The following is a 25735-nucleotide window of genomic DNA, read 5'->3' on the forward strand; positions in this document are numbered from 1 at the left end:
CATTGCTTAAGGTCACTTTATTAAATTTGTTTAAATAAAAATTTTTAAAAAGGACAACATAAGGACAATTTTTGTAACTTTTTTTTTTTTTGCTTTGACAAGTATTAACCAATTTTATCCCTTTTTTGTAGTAACAGTACCAAGGAATAGAACTGGAATTACAGATATTCTCCACCAAGTTATCTGCTTGTATCAAAAGGGTCAAACTCCACTGCAATATGCAGTGTTGGGCCAGTAAAATCAGAAAAATTACAAAAAATATTACAGGGAAAATTCTCATAACTACTCAAAACAGATGATGACTTGACAAGTCAGAGGATGAACAAACTTGGAAGAAAAGTCATGTTTCTGGAACCACATGCTGTCTTACCAAAGTCCATCAAATTTGTACAGTGTATTATTTCAATAGTGACATTTTTCTTTCATTGTGGCATTTTGTACATGTGAAAACAATTATTTCACTACTGCCACAATATGCTTCTTCCTCTCTGGCACGAGGGGCACGGATCCTGGCTTGCTGTGCTTACGACGATTCAGTTCCCTAGAAACAAAACAGAAAAATGAAACTCAGTAGTCAGCACAAATGTTTAAGAAATACTGTCTTCCTCCTAAAGCTACCAGTGAAGTCAGCCTACAAAGACAGCCTAAAAAGTTAAGAATTGCTCTGTTTCTAAGAATTGCTCTGTTTCTAATAACCAAAAGCCATATACTCCTTTGAGAAGAAGGACCACCCCTTTTGAAAGTAACTTTAAAGTTGGCTAATTTAGAAAGGTTTCAAATGAGCCTTTCTTTGGGAGCTCAGCTTGGTTTCATGTCAACACGATCAGCTGCTCAAGTTTGTGGAGTTTTTAGCTAATAAAGACGACTAAGACCCACCACTTTACTGTTAATCCAATGGCGACAGCAGAGTAAGCCACTTTCTACTCCTAGAAATTCCAACATGGCAATGATCCAGGAGGTATAAAACACTCATCCGGGAATCTGGCATTATCAAAAAAGGCAAAACCAGAAACCCACAAAAAGCCATACAGAACCCAAAAAACCCTCCCCACACACTCTGTAACAGCCCATCCTATTTCCACTGCAATGGGGCACCATGTCATGCTTAACTCAGCACTGTGGCTCTTTCCAGCACGGCATCTGTTGCCATGTCTTCACTGTGCTTCTGGGAAGCAGCCAGCCCTCACTGCCACTGGCACTCATCTGCGTTTGCCTTAGCATCAATCCAGCAGCTCATGATCCCTCACTGAGATGCTCAAAGGAGCTCTATCACTCCCACAGGCCACAGCAGCACTGCAGGGATGGTTTTATTTAGAGGAAGAGAAAGTGAAGGCGAGGAGGAGCACGCACTTGCGGCGCCGAGCCTCCCTCATGATGCGCTGCTCCTTGATCTGGCAGTAGATGCTCTTGGGCAGGTGCCGGTGCTGAGCTATGCGCCGGATCTGCGGGTGGAACTGGAACTTCTCCTTCAGCTTCTGATTGTAATTCATGGCTGCCTTCTCTCGGGGCGCAAGCTGCAGGGAAAGTAACACAGACAAGCATGTTATAAAGGAACAGGGATTTAACTGTCAATCTCCTCTACAAAACAAAATTTTAACTTTTCATTCAAATGGCTTCTTTCTAGTAAATTCCCCCAGAATACGGGTAGGTAAGTATTAAAAACCCTAAAATTCCAACAATATCCCAATGCTCAAACACAAAACATTATCATTTTAAAGCTGAGTGGAGTAACGAAATATAATTCCAGAGAATTAGATTTTAATGTGCTGTAGAGTGAAAAATGAGAACATATATAGCTGATTAATCTTTCCTAACCTCAGATGACAACCAACTTTCCCTGTAAAACAAAGATTTTCAGGCATTTTAATCACTAGCCAGGGTAATTAAAAATGCTGTAGAGGAACTGCCCTCATGAACAGCTTTACAGAAAGCTCTTCAGGTGGCCTGAATCTTACCCAGCACCCTGATCCCTTGGGAAGCACAAAGCATGGATCAGATTTCAAGTACTAGCTTCACTATATAGCAGAGAGCTCCAACTTTCATCAAGCAGCTAAAAAAGTCTTGGTATCATAACCACAGGAAATACAGGTGAGCTGGTATTGCCATAAAAGACTATTTTTCAATTCATGTTTAAAATTCTATCCAAGCCACCATCAACAACACCAAAAGTAAGAAACATGTTCTCTTGACAGTCAATCTACAGAAGATTTTTTTTTTCAACTAGGCTTTTTCCCTTTGGTCCTAATGTCTATTTATCAAAAAGAAAAATGTGTTTCCTGTGGTTTTCTTTAAAGCATGAATTGCTTCATTAGCAACCTCTATGTATTTTGGATTTACTTGGATCTTTGGGAATTTCAGCTGCATTTCAGTCTAGAGAGTTTTCATATAAATATAAAATCTGTTAATATAAATTTAATATGATTTTAATCCCATCTGCTTTTTCCTACCCTCCTGCCCAAACTATGTAACTCCAATATTTCAGACATTTTTAAAACCCTTCACATTTTCCATTAAACCATGGCACCAGTCTTTTGCCATCCCACATTTGTGTCACAGTGCTATCTCCACCTAAAACATTAAAAGTAAAACAATAGTTCATGCAACTTCTATTTATTCAGCTTTGCAAATGACTCGGTGTCACTAACTTCTCACTTTCCAGAAAAGACAAACTGATTCTAACAAAAAAAAAAAAAGAAGCAGTAACAAAACCAACAACTTTATTACACACACAATTGGAAATTTCACTTACAACATAATGAGACACATGATTTCCCCCCCCCTTGAAATCAGCAATTGGCTGTTTATTCTCCACTCTGGAGATCACTTTTGTCTGTGACTTGTGGTACAATTTTTCATGAATTCTGAATAAATAATTATCACACTCAGATTTTGGTCCAGAATACCATAAATGGTCTGAAAACAAGTACTGATAGAAATTACCCCAAAGGAGCTTCTGATTTGGGACATTAAGGAAACCAGGTACCAGATACACAGTTGCTCATGGCTCAAAAAATTCTTATTCAAACATCAGAGATACATGATGCTCTTGACCTGTTTCTCCACACCCTCTTGTTCATAAAATCCAAATCCTTCTGCTTTACTTACACTCATTGTGGCCTCTGAAATTGAAATTGAGTATATTTTACAGTCTTAGCCCACTAAAGTTACCCTCCCCCTTTTACTGAAATTCCTCCTTGTGAGCCAGCCTGTGAATAGCTGGTTCACTCTCAGTAAATCCCAGGTGTTCCCACTTTGCGGAAAACTGCCAACATAATCCAAATTAAAGAGCTTAATTTTAATTAAATGCAATGATTTTTCTTTAATTTTAAAAGAGCAAATTGCTGCCTATTTAGTATAACCTTGATGATTCTACAGACAAGAATGAGGTGATTCTTTAAATTAAAGATACATCCAGGACATCTTATTTAAAAAAATGATATAGATTAAGAGGTGGTGGAGCCTGACTCCATTTTTATGGGTAATGTGGTATAGAGAAAGGGACACAGCTGGTGACTTCCACCTAACTACCAGATGCCAGCAGCCAATACACCAACTGTGCCAAGTGCACCCTCATCCACAGGATGGGGAAAGAAAATGTTGCAGTAATGACAAGTTTCCTTCATGAGAGGTAGCAGATAGCTAAGAAAGCACATTGCAATAATGCACTGAATTCCAGCCTTCTCTTGTAAGTCACTTTACAAAGTTCAGTGTGAACAGCTCAAGAGAACTGTGTTACCTCCCATTCTGTTTTGGGCTGGAGAAGATGCACAGGAGGATTAGAGATTTTATTTATAGGGACTAGAACACTCTCCAATTCAATATATGTAATAAATTAGGATTTATGTGATATTATGAGGGGGAGACATACTTAAAGGTGACATATGACTGTTTTTTCCTATGTTCAAATAATGAATGCGCAATTTCTTTCCTACACGAGAAAAATGAAGAGTATGTGGCAGAAACATAACTGATTTGTGTCCCTTACACAGGAGGACTTCACAGCAAATACTTAGGGTGAAAAAAGGGAGAAAGAACTCTTAAAAGCAACCAAGTTGCCAGCAATAGGAAAATGCCTCTTCGAGTAAACTGCCCATGCCTCTTCTCCTCCCTCTTGATGACACAGACTGCTTATTTTTCCATCTAAGCAGAAGGAAAGTAAGCATTTTTGCAGAGCCCTGATTAGAAGCTAAAACCACCCTTAAAAATTCTTCTCTTCAAGAGGGCTGTATTTAAAACTCCACACTATTAAGACTTCTGTAATTCAGCATGAGAATATGAAATGAATGTTTATCTGTCCTCTTCAGGTTGCCCTTCTAGGATAGGGCAGGCAAGAGCACAGATGCAATATATTTTTAGAATCCAGATATATCCCAGCAATTTTCTACACTATAGCTTGTCTTATTTTATTTTTCTATTGCTCTGCGGAAAACACCTTCTAAATTTATAGCCATGAAGTTCATTATTCATTCTTTCCTGGACCAAAATTTTTGATCTAAATGGATGACAAAAGCAAAAAACCAGAAAGGTAATGTAGGGCAATGTAAATGTTAAGAGTATAAAATCATAGCTACAGGGCTGAAGTTGCAGGTGCACTGAATCACAAACTGAAAATCACTATGAAAAGAATGCCATGACCCACAGTGTCTGGTACTGCTTGTTATCAGCATTATCTCAGAAAATGGAACCACATACTAGAAACAGACTGAAAGGATAAACAATTGCTTAAGACAGTTTTGACGTGCTCCTGCTAATGCACTTTGCTAGATCAGAACCAAGACTTCCAACAGCACTTTCTCCTCTCTCTACTAGCCCATACTCAAAATCTGCTATTTCTGCATTTTTAAGGAAGCAGTAAACCTATGCTCCACTACTGTTCACTCATTCATCAATAGTTTCACTAAAATTCTAAGCATCCTAACCCACTGCTCTGTACTAATTCACAAAAGTAACAGAGACAAAATTTTGCAGCTGCTACTCACAGAAGTTAAGTTACTAAGAATTCACACTCTAAGAAATGCAGGTATAGTTTCTTTTTAATGTGGTAGACTGAAGAGCTATACAGCTTCTACAAGTTTTACTGATGGTTCATTACTTTCAGTACAATTTGGAGAAACCCAGTCTATCCCTTTCTTTCTATCAATTACATTAATTGTACACTATTAACTGAAATCCACTATATTACTGCTGCTTTTTCAGCCTTTCCACTCAGACCAGGCTCTATCTTCCTCCTCAAAAGTCAAAGTCATTTTCCTTTTCATAAATCCCAAACTTCTTCAAAAGCACAGGTTAAAAAAGCATCAAACATACTTAACAAGCCATATATTATGTATTTGAACAGTCTAGAGTTTCTCAAGTCTTAACAGTCATTTGCTTCTGGGCATGCTGAGATAGATGTTCACTGCTTTAAAAATAACACCTGTTACATCCTATTATTAATAATACATATTAATCAATTAATGAAAATTTATTAAAAGCTAAATGTAGAAAATTATTTTGAAGCAACCTCTGCAGTAGCTCCAACACAGATATTTGGGTTTTGTTACCCCTATGTAAAACCTGTGCTGACTTAATTGTCAGTGGAGTAGAGACACAAGATGCCTCTGGCTCCTCCAGAAACTTTTCTTCTTTCTTTCATGTTTCACTGACTTTGAGTAATGAGTGCAGTGCCAAATACATTAAAACCCAAAAGAAACATGCATGTCAGAACTGATGACTGCTTGGGTACAGCTCAGAAAGTACAACTTTCCAACTGGATAAATGTTCACCAGCCACAACATGAGTATCACATATTCACTATAACTTCCTTTGAACTCAGCAATGCGAAAAAACAACTAAGTACTCACCAAAGGAAAAAAAAAAGTTTGATTACTATATTTCTTTCTCGGTCAGGATGTTGATTTCTATCCACCCCCAGCACAAAAAATATCCATCTTAAAATACAATGTATTGCAAAATTTTAGCATTATATCAGAAATACAGTGACCTTTGGATGAGTCATTCAATCAAATCTTCTCAGCAAAGAAAAACAGCAGACCAAGCAACTAAGCATTTAAGACATATTTTGACACTTCTGACAGAATTACTGAATGTTCAGCTTTGAATATTCAAAACATTCAAAAAATAGCCACAGACTGTGGAATGACTGGACACTTATAAAATAAGCAAGCATATGTCTGTTAAGATAAGAACACCAACACTCTAAAAAAGAAGCAGATACTAAAATAACATCAGTGGAACCTGCTAAATAGCCATTAACAGTTGCATTCTTAAGAATCACAGGAACTACCAGGCTGGATCAAACAGGGATTTGCACTGAATCCAAGCAACATTCCCAAGATATATCCAAGAGCATGATAAGCCATGAGGACTCCTGAGTCCTATTAGCTACAATTGCTCTCTAAACATCTGAAAAATAAAACTTCATAGTGCTTCTAAAAAAGTTTTAAACAACTATAGCCACTTCAGACAGCTTCAAATTCTGTGTCTTGCTAAATTCACGGCTTCAACAACACCATGCTTGAACACATTACCACATAAGATACAGAGGTGTGAAATGTTCTTTTCTCATTATAATGTAATTCTTCACAAATTCTTCTCTGTTTTGTGAAGTGAGAGCAATTTTTCTATGCCCCTTTTAAGTTCTTCCTGTATTTCTAAATAGTTTTGCCTCTTAAGATGACTTTTTGATGTTGCAAGGTGTTTTCTCTAAGATAGGATCATAAATTATGGGAGGATTTTCACTTCTGACAGTAAAAAAAAAATCCCAAAAAAACCCAACCAACCAAAAAAAAAAAAAAAAACCCACAGGAAAAAAATCCTCCCAAGAATAAATTTAAAAAACAGGGAAAAAAAATCAAATAATAAACCACATGTCCCTTGACCTGTGTCATAGATAGCTATTGATTTGGTTCTCTTGGGAGCCGACAGCCCAAGTGCTGTGACAGAAATACACACCCTTACAGACATTACAAAAACTTCATTGGAATGATCCCACAAGAGCAGAACCATATTGTGGGTGCAGCCCCCAAGGGTCACATCAAGCATCAACACTGTACTCACAAGGGAAAACAGCAAGGGCTGTTTTTTGTAGGACTCCTGCCAGGTCAAGGAACACAAGAGTATTAACGTGCAGACCATATCCAATAGCCAGTAGTCACAACTAAGTACTGTCTTTTTTTAGGCCCATCCATGGCCAGTTTTCGCTGACGCAAATACTACAGAAAAGAGCAGAATGTCATTTACCAGTCTGTGTTCTGAACACTTCAACAACAGCTAAGCTGTCCTTTTGGTATGCAACATTTCTGCAATTAGGAGTAGCTGTGCTTGCCTATTACTTCCCAGAGTCAATTATCCTTACTCTTTCATAACAAAAGCAGCCAATGCCATCTAGTAGTCAGTGCAGTGAACTTTTTGTTCACATCTGAAAATATCGGGAACGTTTCTACACAAAAATGATGTTTGTGACATTCTTTTTACCCACTTGTCCTTCACATGAAAGGCTCAGAGTAAAGATGAACGTCAAAAATACCAGACAATTCTGTTACAGAGCAGCATTTTAGAGAAACATCATGATCTCTTGCTAAAAATATAGTGAGCAAATGGAGAAAGCGTCAGTTAATATAATAAAATTAGGTGAAAAGGGTTTTGCTATGGGCATATGGATATAACAGAAGGAACAGAGACAATGTTTCTATCCAACACTGCACTATCTAAACAAATTCAACATGAACGTTAAATCCAAAAGTAAAGTCTCAAAATAAGCAACTGTGGAACTGATAATTAAGTCTTTGACCAAAGCACCAATGGGAAAATACCGATAATCAATGCAGAAGAGCAGGAGGAAAATAAAAGAAAAAAAAAGTATCCATTAAAAAATTAAAATAAAAAAATTCAACATAAACAATCATTTGTAATCAGAATTACTGCAGAGACCACAAAGCTGTGCAGTTTTTTTATCTACTGCTCTGTAGCAAAAGTGGGAATACTAACAGGACTTCCCAGTACCTATGGCGGGCCATGGCTAAAGATATACATGTTATTTTAACTGCGCTACTCCACATCCAGTGCTTCAGAAAGCACAGCAGTCCATCAATTATCCTGTGTCCAGAGTAGCCCAAAGTACTCCTCCACTCCCTCCACCTGCCACCTCTGCCAGCTCTGTTTCACTTCCCTCCTACAGATAATTCACGTTGATGGAGCTTCAGGTAATCACAAGCAGTCCCAGACATCAGTATGCAAGAGATCCAGCATCTCAGCTGTACCACATTCTTCCCCGAGTCACAGCTTCCCTCTCCTCTCCCCACAACCTTTCACAAGACCAAGCAGAAACTCCCCCAGACATTATCTGACAGCTCTGCTGATGGGCTAAGAAAAGGCAATGTAAGCACCTCCAAAATACCATAACAATATAAAGCTACATAAAGGGATTACTCCCAGCACACAAAGTGCCAAATTCATTCTCCCAAGTCACTCAGTACTTTGACTCATCTGTGCAGATGAATCTATGCAATTTGTGACTGAAAGGGAACATTTGGGCTTTGTCTGTACACAAACATTTGAACAAGTATAACAGAGAAGTCATCTCTAATGAGGCTGGTGATCGTTCACACTAGGAACACCCCGACCAAACAGACTGACACTGCATTAAGCAAACCTCAGATAGCACCCTAGTTTGCCCACTAGGTATCTCAGAGCTACAAAGGTTAACAAAAATCTCAGTGTCAAACTACACATCAGTGCAAAGAGCCTACTTTACAATACACATGCTTATCACAGCATGACTTTTTTTAAACAAACTGCATGAATGAATACAAACTAATCACATTTCAGTCAAAATCTTTAAAAGTAGTGACTCTAAACTTCAAAAGAATTACTTAAGTACGGCTAAACACAATTTATTACCTTTTTCCCATTAGTAAAGGATGAATTCTAACCATTAGCACACACGTAAAAAATTCAATTCTAGTTTAGATAGAACTGATGATTATTGTTAACATTAAACAAGACCAAAAGAAGTCATCTTGTGTAGCAATAATGAGGCATCTCATTTCCTTCTTATTATTATAAACTGCAGTAAATGCAAAGAGCTGTACTGCACATGTCAATGTACAAATTAAACACAAATGTCATAATATAATTTTACAGCTTCCCTTCATAAACAAGTTTTAAAAGTTGAAACGGCTAACTGGTTGTAATAATAACAAAAACCCCCAAACATCTTGTGTTAACAAAAAGCAAAAAGCAACTCTTACCACTCCCAGTTTTTCAGAGGCATTAGCTTTCCACAGGCGAATATTCATCTCATCTGAGCCACACAGAATGTATTTGTTATCTGAAGTCCATTTTACAGTGATGACGTGCTGCATTCGTTTGGTATGATAAACCTCCCTAGAGCAGAGACACATTTTTAAATTATCTATCATCACTTTTCTCACCATTATCTTTCAAATAGCAGAGAGCATTCTGTTCAAGGCAAAATATTTTTGTATTTTCTTGCTGCTGTTTTTAAATAAATCTGACCTTTTTAAACACTGCTGATCTTACCTTTTTATAGATAGAGATTCAAAAGAAGTGTGATAGATTGATAAAGTACTACCTAGGATAAGATGCTTTTTAAATAAGTGCTTTCACAGAAATCACAGTAATGAGTTAAATAATAACTCTTTTTGCAAATCATGCTAAGGGTATACAGTATGAAATGCATACTGTTCCTGAAGTAATTTTGATTAATATGCTTTTACATTGAGAGTATTACAGAATGGGAATGCAGAAAAATAGGTGCCAAAGAATCTGACACCAAACAGCAACGAAACACCTCCCAGCTGTCCATTTATGATATGGCAATGGATTTGCTACTCTTCATTGTGATTTCCCTCCTTAACCCAAAAATGGACTCCATTTCTTTTTTAGTTTCTGCTGATCAGTCTCATGCTCAACAAGTGCTGTTGAAAAATGTTTCTGCATGCTGCATTTAAACCAATATTGAAGTTAAACTTTCGTCTAAACTTTTGTTAAATTTTTGTCTTATATTTTGAAGTATGTATCAAACAAGTTTATTCTTTTATTTCTGCTATAAAAATAAAGGACTAAATACACTTTTTTTGGGAATTCTAGTTATTTATTAGCATTCTGAATTAACATTCTGAAAAGAAGGAAGAAGTAAGGTCTATTTATTGTCTACCAATAGTCATTCCTTTGATGCATCAGTCATGCACTACAGCTTATTCTCCTTCCTCCATTCAGTTATTTTTGCAAGGAAAACCCAAGTAATAATGTAAAAGAAACACAGAAACAACACCTATTCAAGTGGTGTGGAGAAACTTGACTGGGGTTGAGCTGAAATGGTTGCAAGAAAAGTAATCAATATATCAGAATAAATAAGCTTGAATAAGCTTAATCACCTCTTTTCATTCACCAGCAAGCAATACTCTACAAGAACAACTATGTGGAAGACTGAGCAGAACTACCATCAGAAAACATGAATACTCACATCAGCTTTTCACTGTTTAAAGGCATGTGTGCACATCTGCACCTTCACAAGAACTTCTATGTTTTACTTTCCTTCTACCACATGACTCAGTAACAAAGCTTTTCTTCACCCACCTTTGGGGAACTAAGTAATTTCGCTTTTCATACTTTGAATTTGCAGCCTTTGCCTATCCTGTGGCTGTCATCACAAGGTATTAAATGTCATTTTTCAGGGACAGGAAAAACTGAAAACATGGCCAAATAACCTGAATCTGTCATTTAGAAGTTTGCACAGAAATGCAGTTCTGTTTGTAAAGCATTTACTAAATTTAATCAACTTCATAAAAATCTTATTTCTTAGGGCTAAACAATTTCACTATTTGAATTTCCATTTAAAAATAAAATAGAAAGCAACTGCAGTTAGGAGTTTTTCAGACTGGGAGGACATCAGAAGTAAAAACTAGAATAGCACCAGGATCCTTATTTACAGGTATTCCTAAATGCCCTCTCACTTTTCCATGCAGGATCAGATCTTCTATTTAGAGACTTTCTCCATTCTGTGAGATTAATATGAACTGTGCAATTCTAAAGAAGCCCAGCTTCTAAAAAATTTTAAGTGTACCAGAACACTCTAATCAGCTTACATGAGGCAAAATTTTTCATTTTTAAATCTTCTCCTCACTAGATTTATGGCTACAACACAAAAGGGGGAAAAGTGTGGACAAAGAAAAGCTCCTTCCACAGACCTTGGCAACAATGTGCTAAATGTGAAATAAAGCCTTTATCTGTTGTGCTACGGGGTCTGAAAATTTCTCCTCAGTGATGTGTGTTAACTTTACATATCACCACTTCTGTGAACATTCTTAATTCATACAAAGAAGCTGCTAACCATAATTTTTAGTCATGCAAGTCAGAAAAAAAACCCCAAACCTACAAAGAAACTGCAGCATCTAATTACATTTAAAGTATTATTGCAAGACAAAAAGAACATGAAAACTATCAGCAGATTAGATATAGAGGGAATGTAAACAGCCCCTCCCACTATTTAATGCAGCATAGGAGCACAAACAGTTACACAGCATGCACAATTTCATCAACCATTAATAAAAATATACTCCTTCACCAAACCAGTATTTCAACATTTTCAACCTCAAACCACCTAGAACTTGACTCAGTAACAACGTTCTGGGAGGACAAGGTTGGAGAGAGGAAGTCAAGCAGAAGTAAAAGTTAAGAATAAAGAAAAAGGAGGAAGAACTGACAAGAAAGAATAATGAAGGCAGGTTTATGAAGATCAAATGATACCAGAAAGATCAGATAACTTGCCCCAGTTTTCATGAAACTGAAAGAAAACCAAAAAAATAATGGAGACACAGTAGATTCAATCTGAACTCCAGCAAAATATTTAATATACTGACTTATGAAACCTTACATGAAAAACAAACTCCATGTGAATTGTATTCAAAGCGCTCTATTACAAATCAAAACCAGGTTAACAAAATATGAACAAAAGGTAGTAAGTGCACTGAAACAGATCACAAAAGGGTCCCAAACTGATCCTCAGGAATTCATACAGCAATCTATTTTACATAATGCCTTCAGCAATCATCCACATAGGATGAAGACAATCCCTAGGAAAGCAAATGCTACAATGCTGTAATACACTGCAAACTTAAGTGGTGACTGAAACAGAACAAAGCAACCTAAAAACATTAAAGATGCATCAACAGGGAAATCAAATGGTATTCACCATGGTAAAATACAAATGACATGAGCACAGTAATCCACTCTAATTTTAATTCCATATTGTGGAAGTACTGCTACTTGTTAAGTAGTTCTACTCTTGATCCATACTCCAGACTTAAGTCAACTACACAGCCTGTCAGTTTCAAGCTACCAACAGAATAAGATTTCAACACTCACAGGAAGGAAATGCCCCAATGAAGATGTTAATGAATGAATCAGTAATTTTGAGGATTTGGGAGGAAGTCACTGGAATGAAGAGAGAGAAAGGTGTAAAACTACTCACCTGCTGTGACCTTTGTCTACGGGAAAAATGCGGATGGACTTGTCAAAGCTGGCAGACACAAATTCTTTCCCAGTGGGTGAATAATCCACATCAAGGACAGCAGACACGTGATCCATGTGCACCATCACAGGTGATTCAAGAAAGCGCATATCAAAAGTATATAAGCTTTAAAATAAATACATCAGAAGCTTAGCATCAGAACAAGTCCTAAGTAAACAGTACATTTTACATAAACCACACTTAAGGATAGAGCCATATTGCAGAGGAAACTCCTTGAAACAGCTCATAACAGGTGAAAAGAAAGAAAATGGCATTGTTTAGGGTTTGAAAGAAGCTTGTTAATCAAAGGATCTAGTTATCAGATCAGGTTTCTTGCTCCCTATCAGAGGACAGATAGGCTCCACCTCATCATCTGTCCATGGGTCAGATTGCAGGCATCACACTGGCCTCCTTTACTCCATCCTCCCATGTAAGTATGCACCCTGAACTTGTAAAAGCACCTCTCAATCATTACAGCAAGCCCATCAGTTCTGAAAGGTTTCCTAATATTGCCATGCTGTAAACTCCTAGTAATTCAGAGTCTACTGTAAAGTTCCATTTGGTTGGCATCCTTTGTTACTGCCTAATTATCTTAGGCAGACAAGTGCAAGGAAAGCTTGGTGTAGCAAGTCTAGGAATGCAGGGAAAGCTTGGTCCTTACCCATGGAGATGCTAGCCCAGCAGAGCACACTATCCATAGAAAAACATGGAAGGCAGGTGTTTTATGTTAAAAGTAAACATCCAGCTGCTGGACCACAGCTGGTTTCCTCTAAGGACTTGAAAGTTCAGATAAAGCCTACCTCTACTCCCTCAGAATAAAGAAGCGAGGCATAATCAATATGCAGATAATCAAATAAGCATATGTGCTTTACACACAATGCATTTATTGGAACCTGATTAAGATATACTATTTAGTAGGACTGTTATGTTAAAAATTTAATTCAACAGTTTTCTCACCTTCCTTTCTGCAGATGAATGCATAACTGAAATTAAATATATCTTACTGAACACTATAATGGTGATTATTGCTTTTTCCTTCTAAATTCCCCAAGTATGCAGCATCTTATTCAAAATTGCTACTCCATATAACCAGCAAATACTTGCATATGCATTTTTGATGTGTGCATTTGCCTTTGCATACTAAATGCTTCAAGCTGCAAGAGAACAGTTGTCCCTGACAGCAACAGCTATAACTTTTAGTTTAGCAAGAGGAAGAAAAAAAAATTGAGAAAACCAAAACCAGCCAAAAACCAAATTCATAAACAAAAACTTCAAACTTATAAACAAACAGATTAGGTAGTCTAATAGTTTTACCATAACATAAATACAAGAAAAACGGCACATTGAATATAACACCACTTTCAAGGTCTGAGCCAGATTCCATTTCCTTAGAAAAACAGCCTTAAGATAAGTAATAAAATTCCTATGTTCTAGAAGAAAACAGTGATCTATTGTTAGATCACTGACTTCCTGGAAAAAAGGATATGGAGCATATTTGCAATGGCCTAGTTTTGAAGAGACAGCTTTTTCAATATCAGATTAGCTGTTCACATGAATAGTATTGTTCAAAAGTAAAAAACTGCTCCGAGACATTGAAAGGATAAGTACTGCAGTCTCCAGAACTGTCTCACAAAAGATTAATTTATTTTTTTTTTAAGAAATGTTCTCATGAAAATAGCTGATCAGTACAATGTATCAAGCTTCACAAGAGCTGGCAAGAAAATAAACATTTATATTGCCTCAGACTGGACCAAGAGTACTTATTTTGCAGGGCCCATCTCAAGTTATACTTGCATTCAGCTGCATTTATTCTAAGTTACACTGCTTTTTACACCCCAGGTTCTGAGATACACAGAGGCAGTCTACCATCAATTCATATTTCTTGAAATCAGTATTCCTGTAATTCTCTAGGTTATAAAGCAATTCAAATTTAGAGTTTGAGTAGTCTTTAAAAAATTTATTTTAGCACAATCATAAATAACCAAGATACAGATGAAAAATATAACCTGTCCAGGATTATCAAAAATCAAGGTTACACTTACTTGTAATCTTCATTGGCTGCAGTAAAAATGAAAGCTTCCATAGGGTTCCAACACAACGTATTTGTCCTCATGTTCAAGATAACCTGAAATATATTTACACATTGCTACCTTGTTAAAGGCAATAAAATACTCACTGCAGTTCAAAACTTCCTACATACCCCTGAAGACAAGGACTTAGTAGATAGATAACTATGGCAGAGGAATAGTACATGACAGAATGTTTCCTCAGCAGTGTTAGAAGTGAAACCCAAGAACCTCCTGTCCCTCATTACATGCTTCTGCTTTGGGCTACACAACAATTAAATTTTCCTCTGTAAATCACCTTAGAATCAAATTCTTCTAAGTGGCCATTTAACATGGCAACTGGTTAGTGGTCAACAAGTAAATATGGAACTTCTAAAAAATTTCACTTCTCTGTCCTATTTACAGGAACCTTTAGTTAAGTAATCTATAGACACACCTAATTAAATGGTTATTTCAAGGGACATGGTCATTAATTGAAGCTGTGAACCAACATTTGCAAAGCAATTGTAACATGTTTATGTTCTCCCAGTAATTACGCCTTCATTATTTTATGTTGAAAATTGCAGTTCACCAATTCTCCTGGCCAGCTGCCATTTTTTGTGGAAGTGCCAAGCAAGGCACACAGAAGTTACTGTGTTGTCAGGTACTCAACACTCTCCCTGTACCAGCAGTGAATCATCTCACACATTTTTAAGATTTGCTTGCTGCTTCTAAGCATATGGCCAACAAAGAGGCCAGCTGGCCCTGAAGTGGGAGGAAGGCAGCTGATAACAGATTAATAAAATCCTTCTGCTTTCTAACTGCAGACTAGACAAGAGGCACTAGCAAGCTGTATGTTGAATGTCCCCACCTTGGAGGACAGCTGGGGCCCTGTGGGACAAGGCAAGGCAGGGACAAATCTGACACATCAGACACTGCAGCTTTGGCTTCTGCCGAGTCTGAGAGGAATTTCCAACCATTTATTTGAAAATAAGAGCTATACAGTATGCCTGACACAAAGTGGATGTGTAATTACAGAGCAACTGATTAACAAACTGAACAACTCTATAAACAGGATTTTCTACAATGCTCCAGGCCAGCTATAATCCTACTTAAAAATCCTGAAATTTGTTGAACGGTATGGCATTCAAATCTCATTTTTATTCTTGACTTACTACACTGAACACCATAAATTTACACACCTATTTCAGAATATAGTTGTACAATTATAACCCTTACGGTAATGAACACAGTCTCAAAACAAGTTAAGTGATGATTTTACTGAACATACCTCCAAAAGATTGCAATGAATGTGTGTCTTTTCCTGTAATTCTCATTCTCCCTAAATCCTCATTCCCTAAGTGACACCACCCTGTTCATTACAAAGTCTGCGCTGCAGAACACTGCTTAATTTCAGGAACTGCATGCTACCAGAAGGGAATGCAACCATCAGATCTCTAAAGTGATCTCTAGTTAAAAAGCAGACACTGAGATGTCCTCTGTTTACACTAATGTGACAACTAGAATTTGCTCAGATTTCAGCATTCTTCTAATTATAAAACTTGCACAAAACTGGGAAGTTAATAATCAAGGACTGTTCTTTATTCCTTCCTGGTGCAAGTTCACCGGCCACTGCAAAATGAGCATACAATTAATGTTAGCCCACCATATCTCTAAGTACTTTAGGTTGTTTTACAAAATAACTTCAATATTGCTAAAATCAAGCTCTTTCAAACACAGTCAAGTCCTGTCATGCTCTCAATCTCTATTTTACACCAAAATTTACAAGCCTTCAGTTGATTTCAGCAGTGGCTTTTGGAAGTAAAATAGTGCCTAAGAAATGAGATTGACTCTACAGTTCTAGCATTAGGTTTAGTAACAAGTATGTAAGGCAACCTGGCTGGAAGTGATTTAAGTTGCTGTAAATACATTAACTATCTAAACCCATGCCAGAGCCATTTTTAACTGCTATTTTTAATCTATTGTACATCTTCTTAGAAAATGGATAAGTTTAAGTCCCCATTAAGACAAGTCAAAATTGTGAAGTACCTGAAGACTTGGTTCTCTGGGTTTAATTATTTTAACTGTGAACAGTTGCTTACAAAGAATGTCAGTCTGGAAATGCTGACATTATTTTAATACAGAAACATTACCCAAATAATTAACCTGTCTTCCTTTACTATCAGCAAGGTTTTTGGTTGAGATGAACACCTAAGAATGTAATAAGTAAGAGAAAACACAGCTCCTGTCAGCTGCTAAAATGCTTAAGTCTATCTTTACAACCCCCTAAGCTTTCCTGATCCCACAGGTTGCACAAGAATGACTTTTAAAGTGTACCAATTCCTATCAAAACAATTTCCTCTTGTCTCTCAAGAGAATTGCTTTCATTCATCTTTCCCAGCTTTTTTTAGACTAGCTCTTCTTTTGAACCTAGGTAGCATCTCACTATCTCATCCCTCCCTTTTAAACTAAAGGCTTTGAAACCCACACTCAGGACAAATGGGCAACAGAGCTACACAATGTGAGAATTGTGTGAATAGGAATGCATGTGTGATGTACTCCTATTTCCATTCATGAAGGGACTGCCACTGAGTTCCAACTGCTCTGCTGATCAAATCCCAGGAATGCAGCAGCGCCAGAAACCCGTGCCCATACATAAGTATGGTAACATTAATAAGCAAAACCAATCTCTTAGGAGTTCCAAAGCTCTTAGCTCTCAATGCAGAAATGGACATTTCACCTCCTTTCCACAGGAGAATTACCCCTATCCCAGGAGGAAACGCAGTACTGTGTCCATGGAAGCAAGGAAGTCCTAACCTAAGTGCATAATTCCTACAGCAGGAAATGCATGTCAGCATGCTGCTTACATGAGATACACATACACAAACATGTGCACAGTCTACAGTAATTCTATATGCACACGTATGTACAGTGTAAGCTAAATATATATAATTAGCATATATACATATGTAAAATTCTCATAGATTCAAACTTAGTTCACAAAGGACTCAACTGCATCCTTTGCTGTAGCTCTACAGCACTGGCTGGGCTCATTTCAATATTCAGGTCTTTAGCTGGCATCACTGACAAGTTTTTATAAGCACTGCCTCAGTGGCCCAAATGAAACTTCACTAAAAATTATTGGGGCGCAGGGAGAGAAAGAAACACTGCTACGCCAACAACTTTCTTTTTTATAACTAAGTACCATTTTAATGTTGTAGTGTGTATCAGCTCAATGACACTGCAGACAGTATGTAACACTGAGTGCATATTCACAAGCCAGAATATTGCATTTCAAGAAGAATATTGTTAAAATAGAGCAGGGGCTTAGAACTACTGGACTTGATTGAGGTTTGATAGGTGTGTATGAATTACAAGCCTCTTATCTAAATAAATACAAATATTTTGTTAAATAGGAATCTTTAGGACATCGGTATGTTCCACATATAAATATTATTTTGATTACACTGCAAAGGATTTCTGAATGTTTATGGTGGGTGTATAGGGAAGGGTTTATTTCCCTTTGAAGGAAAAAAACCTTTTCAAATACAGAGCAAGGCTCTCCAGTGGTGAAGTTAACTTGTTTCCTTCTGGTAAGGAAGAGGAAAAAAAAAAAAATCACACATACATAGACAGAATGCAATACAGGAACATAAAGTTCTTATTGTGAAATTGCTGTCAGGTCAGGCACTTGATCAAGAATTACAACAGAGTGAGCATGACAGCCTGTCTGAATGCAGAAAAAGGCCCTTCTAACTCTGCATTGTTTAAATCCCAACATTAATTCAAACTCAGAAGACTCAGACAATGAAAACTCAGTTAACTCAGATTTCAGAGCTTCCCATTCTCTACTGTCACCAACAGTTACATGCTATTAATATATTCAGTATGATTATTAGCACCAGTAATTAATCTTAAAAAGAAAAATATTACCTTCTTTAATGGAGTTGATTTTCTCATATCATACAGTACAATATTTCTGTCAGAAGCACAGCTTCCCAAAAGATAAGTCTGAAAAAAAAAAAAAAAACAAAAACCCAAAACCAGTGTATATAGTCTTTTGAACACTTCTAGAGTGGGTTAACAGTTTACATCAGATACCTAAGCTATTTCACAAAGCTGGTCATGAGTTTCTTTTTCAGTCAAGGAAATACCTTCATCAATTTTTCTGTGCAGCTAATTACCCAGCACAAACATTTTAAATAGCTTTTCCTGTAAGATCCAGAATCCATGCAGTGCCCTCTACTTTAAAACTAACAGACAATTCCTCATAAACACTTTTTCTATGAGCACAGCCCAGTGAAGGGGTATAACAGAAGTGCTGTAAAAGATCCAATTTTTGTTTTGCCATAGGAAGGGTGAGAAGTCTCAGTCACAGGGAGCAGAATACGGAAACAGATGAACTGGCAGCTCCACAGCCACTTAACTGCTACACTGCGTGACTGAGTTACCAGGTATGTTGTTGTTGTGGGCAGAATGGAGACTGCTCTGCTTTTGTTTCTCCTCTCCCACACCAGCAGAGAAAAAAGATAGGAAGATAAAATTGTATGGTACTACATTCCAAAATAATATAACCATCAAAATCTATATATGCATCTCCTTACATATTCCATTAAAACATAAAATCGAAATTTGGAAGAAAAAAAATCAAGATGGTATAAACAGAGTTTATATTTCATATTGTTCAAGAAAAATACTAATTTCCAATATATTACACAATCATTACCTCAATGGGATTAAATTTTACACTGCTTATGCTATCAAAACCCCAAGTCAGAGAACACTTGGGGCTTGTCCTTTGTTCATCCCAAATGTCCACTTGATGGCCACAGGTAGCAAAAACAGGCTCCTTCCAGTGGTGATCAATTCCTGTATACACTGTCTTTAAGGGAAAATAACAAAAAACAAAGCAAAAATTTAAAAACCCAATTGTATGCATAAATATTCAACTATGTTCTGTAAGAAAAAAAAAAAAAATCAACAAATCTTTGCATGTGGAGTCTCACATGGTTTTTCTCATTTATATTACTGAAAATTAAGTCACCATTGCTACTAGAAACTAAGCCTTATCAGATGTACCCCTGCCAGTAGGCAAGCTTTCTTTTCCATTTAAGGCGCATGTATGCATCTTTTGGTAATTTACAGTGGAGTTGGCACTAAAGGCATATTTACAAAATCCTGGCTGATTTTAAAATAAATGAAAAATTTAAGAGTGCAACTGTATTTTCAGTAGGGACTTGAATGGATTTCACAGACATTTCATTAACTAAAGACTTTCAAACCATCAATTTGAAAAAAGCATTTAATGTTCTTCTTAACACAAGCTTATCATAAATTCAAAGTGCCAAAATATGTATTTTTAGACTGCTTTTGTCAATAAGGAAGATGTAAAGTTAGTATTTTGTATTGAATGTCTGTGAGATTGGTATGAAAAGTAACTTATTTATGAAAAGTAATGCAGACTAAGCACTGACAATACCCATCTGAAGAGACTACAGAGAAATGTGACCAGTTTGCAGGAAAGGGATAATTAGCACAGACAGAGCTAAGCAGTCTGTGGTGGCATCAGAGGAGTCCTTTCTGGTTACATGTAAAGTAAGCACAATAAAAACATGAAGATACTTTAAAAATGCCATAATAAAATTTGATGCCAGCAAATTACAACCCATTATGATGATAGGTGATATCAAGTTATTGCTCTCTCCTTCAAAAGCTAGATAAGATATGATTCAAACTAAATTCAAAAGAAGAGGTGTGGGAAAATCAAAACTCAGATTTACTACCTTTCCAAGAATTGTATGAATAGGTTCTTCTTCTTCTCCATATTCTGGGCTCTCCATTTTCCACTGTTTTATGGTTTTGTCATCACCAACCTGGAAATATTGGAAAAGTTTTATGTAAATATAGTCCCTTTTATTTTGCTAGATGTGTTTTGCAATTAAATATAGGCATCCTTTCAAAAAAATACTCTGTGATATACACAAATGCTTCCTCCTGCCTGTTCATTGCTCCATTTTATACCTCCAAGCAACAGATTAGCTCTCCTGGTCATAACATGTCATTAAAACATGTACATGGTCTGGCTGCAGTGAACATTCTTCACAGCAGCCCACATGGCACTGTGGTTTTGATGAAAAAAACATCAGGGCTGAAAAACATATTTGGGCTGAAACAGCCCTGATACAGCCCCAAGCGTTGGCTGTGCATTTCCCCTGCTCCCACTCTGTCTCCATGACCCCTGCCTCACCCACCAGCCACAGGCTTGGGTGGGCAGCAGACTGGCAGGGGACACGGGCATGACAGATGTCCTGAGCTGGCCAAAGGAGCATTCCATAGCCCAGAACAACAGTCTGCAATAAAAGCTGCAGTACTGGGAGCAGGAAGAGGAGGTGGGGGCTGGCTCCACAGTGGCTGCAGCTCAGAGATTGTCTGGGGACCTGTCGGCTTCTGAGAGCAGGCGATGGATTCCCAGCTTGTCACTTGTTTCCCACCACCACCTGTCCTTCACCTATTCCACTGTCCCATCTTGATCCACAAGGCTTTTCCAGTTTCCAGTATAGATAGCTGAATAGGAAAAAGGTGAGCTGGAATGATGGCTATTTTGTAAGGCCGAATTTTGTGGTTTTTCATCACCCTAAACTGCAAATTATCTTCTGGAAGTCACTTTGGTGAGCCTGTAATCAGTTAAAAGGCACTTTCCACCTCAGTTGCTCTGGTTGCCTGCCCCAAATTTTGTTCTACCTCTTGCACTAATGCCAGCAAAAGCTTTTGCAGGGCTGTGCAGTGACCTGGATCAAGAAAATAGGCCTAAAAAATGTTAGCTTTACAAGTTTACCCTCCCCTCCATGACTGCACTACTACTATTTCTTTCCCTCTCTCAATTTTCAGGCAGACAGTTTGTCAAAAGGGGAGTAACTAACTTGGAGTCACTTAGGATTTTTTACTGTGACTTTCCCTATATCCTAACTACTGTCCCTGTGATCTAGTCCATACCTTAGAAAAAATAAATATACTGTAGTGAAAATGGCTCTTCTATGACCAGTTTAAACAAAGCACAACTTCAGGACACTTCCTGTTTTCAAAAACAGTTCTTATTGTGTTATCTCAGAACTGTTTTAATGCCAACAGGAAGACATACTATTTCCAAGCAGTTTACATGCAAGTGAATCTGTTGTGTATGAATTAATAAAGCTTTATTCACCTGGAATGGTCTTAACTTAATCAGATTACTTTTAATCATAGTATATGCAAATGGTTAATGGTTATTTTTTTACACGGTATATGTGTATGCAAACGGTTACTTTTCAACTTTTTTACATCTTGCAATAAACATAATCCATTTACTACTTTAAAAAAAAACTATTTACTTGAGTTTTAATTACATGACCATCTGTTAGCTCTTTGCTGGTATTTATCCCTTCCATGCTCTTGAATGATATCCATATCCCAGCATCAGAAAAAACTTCATCCTAAATAGAACTGTCGGGTTCACCGACACATTTAATAAGTATATTCATACAATATTTAAATGTTCTGTGGCAGAGAGCAAGCTTCTCAGTGGAAAACAGATGGTGAGCAGGTACTCTGTGCTGCTGCACTGCTGAGGAGCCCCATAATACTCACAGTGAAGAATGATGTGCCACAGAAACGGGCACACATGCCTCGAACAAAGCCTTCGTGGGCTTGTATCGTGCGGATACACTGTCGTCTGGTCAAGTTCCAAATCTTAACCTGATAAAAACAAAAAGCAAATATTCTGTAAGCTTTCCACAGCTGCAGTTCAGTCTTCAAATACAAGAGACCACACATGTTGTAATGAAATGGCAGAGTTGGCTTGGACACCAGTCAGATTTTATCTTCGTTTTTTAAAAACTAATTATTTCTTTCTTGAAAAAAATTTTAAAAGTGAGGCTCTTTTGTTCCTATCCTCCCCCCTGACCAAAGCTGTATACTTTCTGCATTTTGTACTTCCATGTTTTTGAACTAGAATTCTTGCTAAAAAACAGCAGCAGTTATAAAATTAGCAAAAAAATACCCTTTTAAAGACAAAAACACAAAGAAATTTGGAATCAACAGAATTTTTTCTGTCCAGCTGCTGTACTACATTGTCTATAGATGTCCACCTGTCACAGAGGTTTCTGTTTAAAAGCTTTTGGGCTCATTTAAAACCAACAACAAAGAAATGGAGCTTACTTTTTATATTTTTATGTATTTACAGCACCCAGTACTTTACTTGCTCTATCAGTAGATAAGAAATTTGCATTAGAACTTTCACAGAAATTTGTTCCCCTTCTCTCTGAAAAGGTTAACCCCCCATTATAATACTGCATGACATGAGCACTTTCTATAAAAAGCAGAAAGCAACCAACTGCCTAGAAGACCTTTAAACTGCCCTTCATACCTTTAAAGTATTCAAGTACTATGAGCAATGTAAGGGTGAGAAAAGACAGGTAGTTTTTCCTGCCACTAGTTCCACTAGTCCTTGATTGCTATTTAAAATAGTTATGTAAAACAATAAAATATATATATACATAGGGTTAGCCTTTTTTAGGCAATATGAAACCCTGCTATTCCAAAAAAATTTTTGGTTGTATGCCCCTTCACCCTAGCTAATCTGGCAGTTGAACTTCTTTAGGGGGAGCAGTCCTAACATGTATTGGGTTTGCGTGGCCAGGTTTTGGTAGTGGGAGTCTACAGGGGTGGTTTCTGTGAGAAGCTGCTGGAATCTTCCTCCATGTCCAGCAGAGCCAATGCCAGCCAGCTCCCACACAGACCCACCCCTGGCCAAGGCCAAGCTAATAAGAAATGGTGGCAACAACTCTGTGGTAACACATTTAAAAAGGAATAAAACTAACTGCACTCAGAGAAGAGAGGAGCAACAATACAGGAGAGGAATAACTCTCCAGACACCAAGGTGAGGGAAGAAGGAGGAGGAAGAATGAGGTTCCTCTGAGCTGCTGTGAAGACCATGGTGAGGCAGCAGTGCCCCTGGTGCCCATGGAGGAGGTTCATGGGAGTGCAGAGATCCACCTGCACCTGTGGAGAAGACCGAGGCCAGATGCACCCAAAGCAGTCTGTGATCCACGGCAAGCCCTAGCTGGAGCAGGCTCCTGGCAGGGACCGCAGGACCCATGGACAGAGGAGCCCACACTGGAGCAGGGTTCCCAGGACTTGTGACCCTGTGGGGACCCACCCTGGAGCAGCCTCCTCTTGAAGGACTACACAATGTGGAACAGTCACCCACACAGCAGCTACTTATGAAAAGCTGCAGCCTGTGGAAAGGACTCACACTGCAGAAGGACATGGAGGGGAGGGACCCATGGTGGAGCAGCAGAGCACCTCCTCTCCCTGAGTAGAGGCAGGAACAACGTGTATTGAACTGACTGCAACCCCCTTCCCCCATTTCCTTGTGCTGATGGGGAGGAGAAGGGAGAGCCTGGGAAGGAAGGACGGAGGGGTGGGGGAAGGTAATTTTAAGGTCTTATTTTACTTCTCATTATTCTGTTCTGAGTTTGTTAATAATAAATTCAATTATTAACCCCAAGTTCAGTCTGTTTTGTCCCTGGTGGTAATAGGTGGGTGATCTCTCCCTGTCAGTATCTCGACCCATGAACCTTTCTCACTACAATCTGTCTCCTCTGTACAGTGGCAGAGTTACAGAGCAGCAAAACTGCATGAGGATAGAGGTAACATGCTGAAGAGAGGCAGAAAAGTAAGGTGTGGCAAAACCAACCAAACAAGCCAACAAAACACAAAAGAGAAAAAAGATGTGTGTTTGTTGTGGTTTGCAAGCTTACCTCTCCATCACAGGCTCCAGACAGCACAGTAGACAAACTTTTTGGATGTTTGGCCATGCAATTAACGCCATCTCTGTGGCCATCAAGTGAACTAAGAAAGGGTTTTGCAAACACACGTTCTAGCTTTGTGGCATTCAGAGCTCTTGTGTACTCTCGTGCAACCTCAAATGGATGCAATGCAGGGTCATAGTTCCTTGGAACTGCAACAGAAAGAACGCACATTAGAAACCCATGCTGGAGCAGGTCCAGAGGAGAGATGAGCAGATGGATGAGCAGATGGACTACCTCTCCCATGAGGAAGGGCTGGAAGAGCTGGGGTTGTTCAGCCTGGAGAAGAGATGGCTCAGGGCAGACCCCACTGTGGCCTCTCAGTACTTAAAGGGGGCTGTGAGAAAGATGGCGACAGACCTTTTAGATGGTCTGTTATGATATGACAATGAGTAACAGTTTTAAACTTAAAGAGGATAAATGTAGACTAGATAGTAGTAAGAAGTTTTTTACAATGAAATGGCACATGGCCCTTTAAGGTTCTGAGCAGTCTGATCTAGCTGAAGATGTCCCTGTTCTCCACAGGGCAGGGTGTGGGACTGTTCACCACAAGGACTTATCTAGTCCAACCTTCCAACCTACGAAACTCTATTATTCTGTGTGTAAAATCAACACAATTTTTGGCAGTTTTAATAATGAATGTGCAAGAAGCGGAACTCGATGCACCAGGAATGAAACAGCATTAAGTGCAAAAAACTGCAAAGGGTAACCTAGGAAATATCAAGAACAATCTCGGGGTACCAAATCAGCGATTAAACCCCCAGCCTCGCACTCCTGCTCTGACCAGGCTCTGGAAGACCCAGGCTCTGCCGCGCCGATGGGAGCTCCCGGCAGCCGCCGCCCCGGGCCGCGGCACGGCAAGGCAAATTCAGCTCCACAGAGGCCCCGCACGGGAATCCCCGCCTGGGAGCGGCACCCCGCAAGGAGGGAAGCCCAAGGCCCCTGCCCGAGCTCTCCGACTCTCGCTGCTAGCGGGCAGCGGCGGAGGGGACGGGACCGGAGCGGAGCGCGGACGACGGGCGCTCGAACGCCTTCCTGGGCCGCCGGCCTCATCCCTTCCGGGCGGGCCGTGCCTAGGGCCGTGCCGGGCCGTGCCTAGGGCCATGCCGGGGCCGGAGCCACACTCACCGCGCTGCAGGTCCAGCTTGGTCTCCCTCACGTAGTCATCGGGGTTGCGGCTCAGCACCTTCACCCGCATCGCGCCGCGCCGGCACCGCTGCGCACGTGACCGGATGCGCCGCGCGGGCCGTTCTCGCGCGAGGCCGCGAGCCCCGCCGCGGTCCCGGCCCCGCCCCCACCCCTGCGCGCGC

At 38.8% G+C, this 25735-nt stretch overlaps 1 protein-coding gene across 1 annotated transcript; it reads right to left on the bottom strand.

The window, feature by feature from the left end:
* DCAF13 (DDB1 and CUL4 associated factor 13) lies at positions 1 to 25712 on the bottom strand. The gene is made up of 11 exons (XM_059484634.1): positions 25554 to 25712; positions 24378 to 24577; positions 22204 to 22311; positions 20364 to 20453; positions 19307 to 19462; positions 18514 to 18591; positions 14578 to 14660; positions 12497 to 12661; positions 9252 to 9387; positions 1351 to 1514; positions 1 to 541 (listed from the first exon to the last, which is right to left on the bottom strand). Exons 1-11 carry the CDS (start codon positions 25621 to 25623, stop codon positions 454 to 456), a joined length of 1338 nt encoding a protein of 445 aa, XP_059340617.1. The 5' UTR covers positions 25624 to 25712; the 3' UTR covers positions 1 to 453.
* Positions 25713 to 25735: the final 23 nt, after the last annotated feature.

Source organism: Ammospiza nelsoni, chromosome 1, assembly GCF_027579445.1.
Source record: "Ammospiza nelsoni isolate bAmmNel1 chromosome 1, bAmmNel1.pri, whole genome shotgun sequence".
Lineage (NCBI taxonomy): Eukaryota > Metazoa > Chordata > Aves > Passeriformes > Passerellidae > Ammospiza > Ammospiza nelsoni.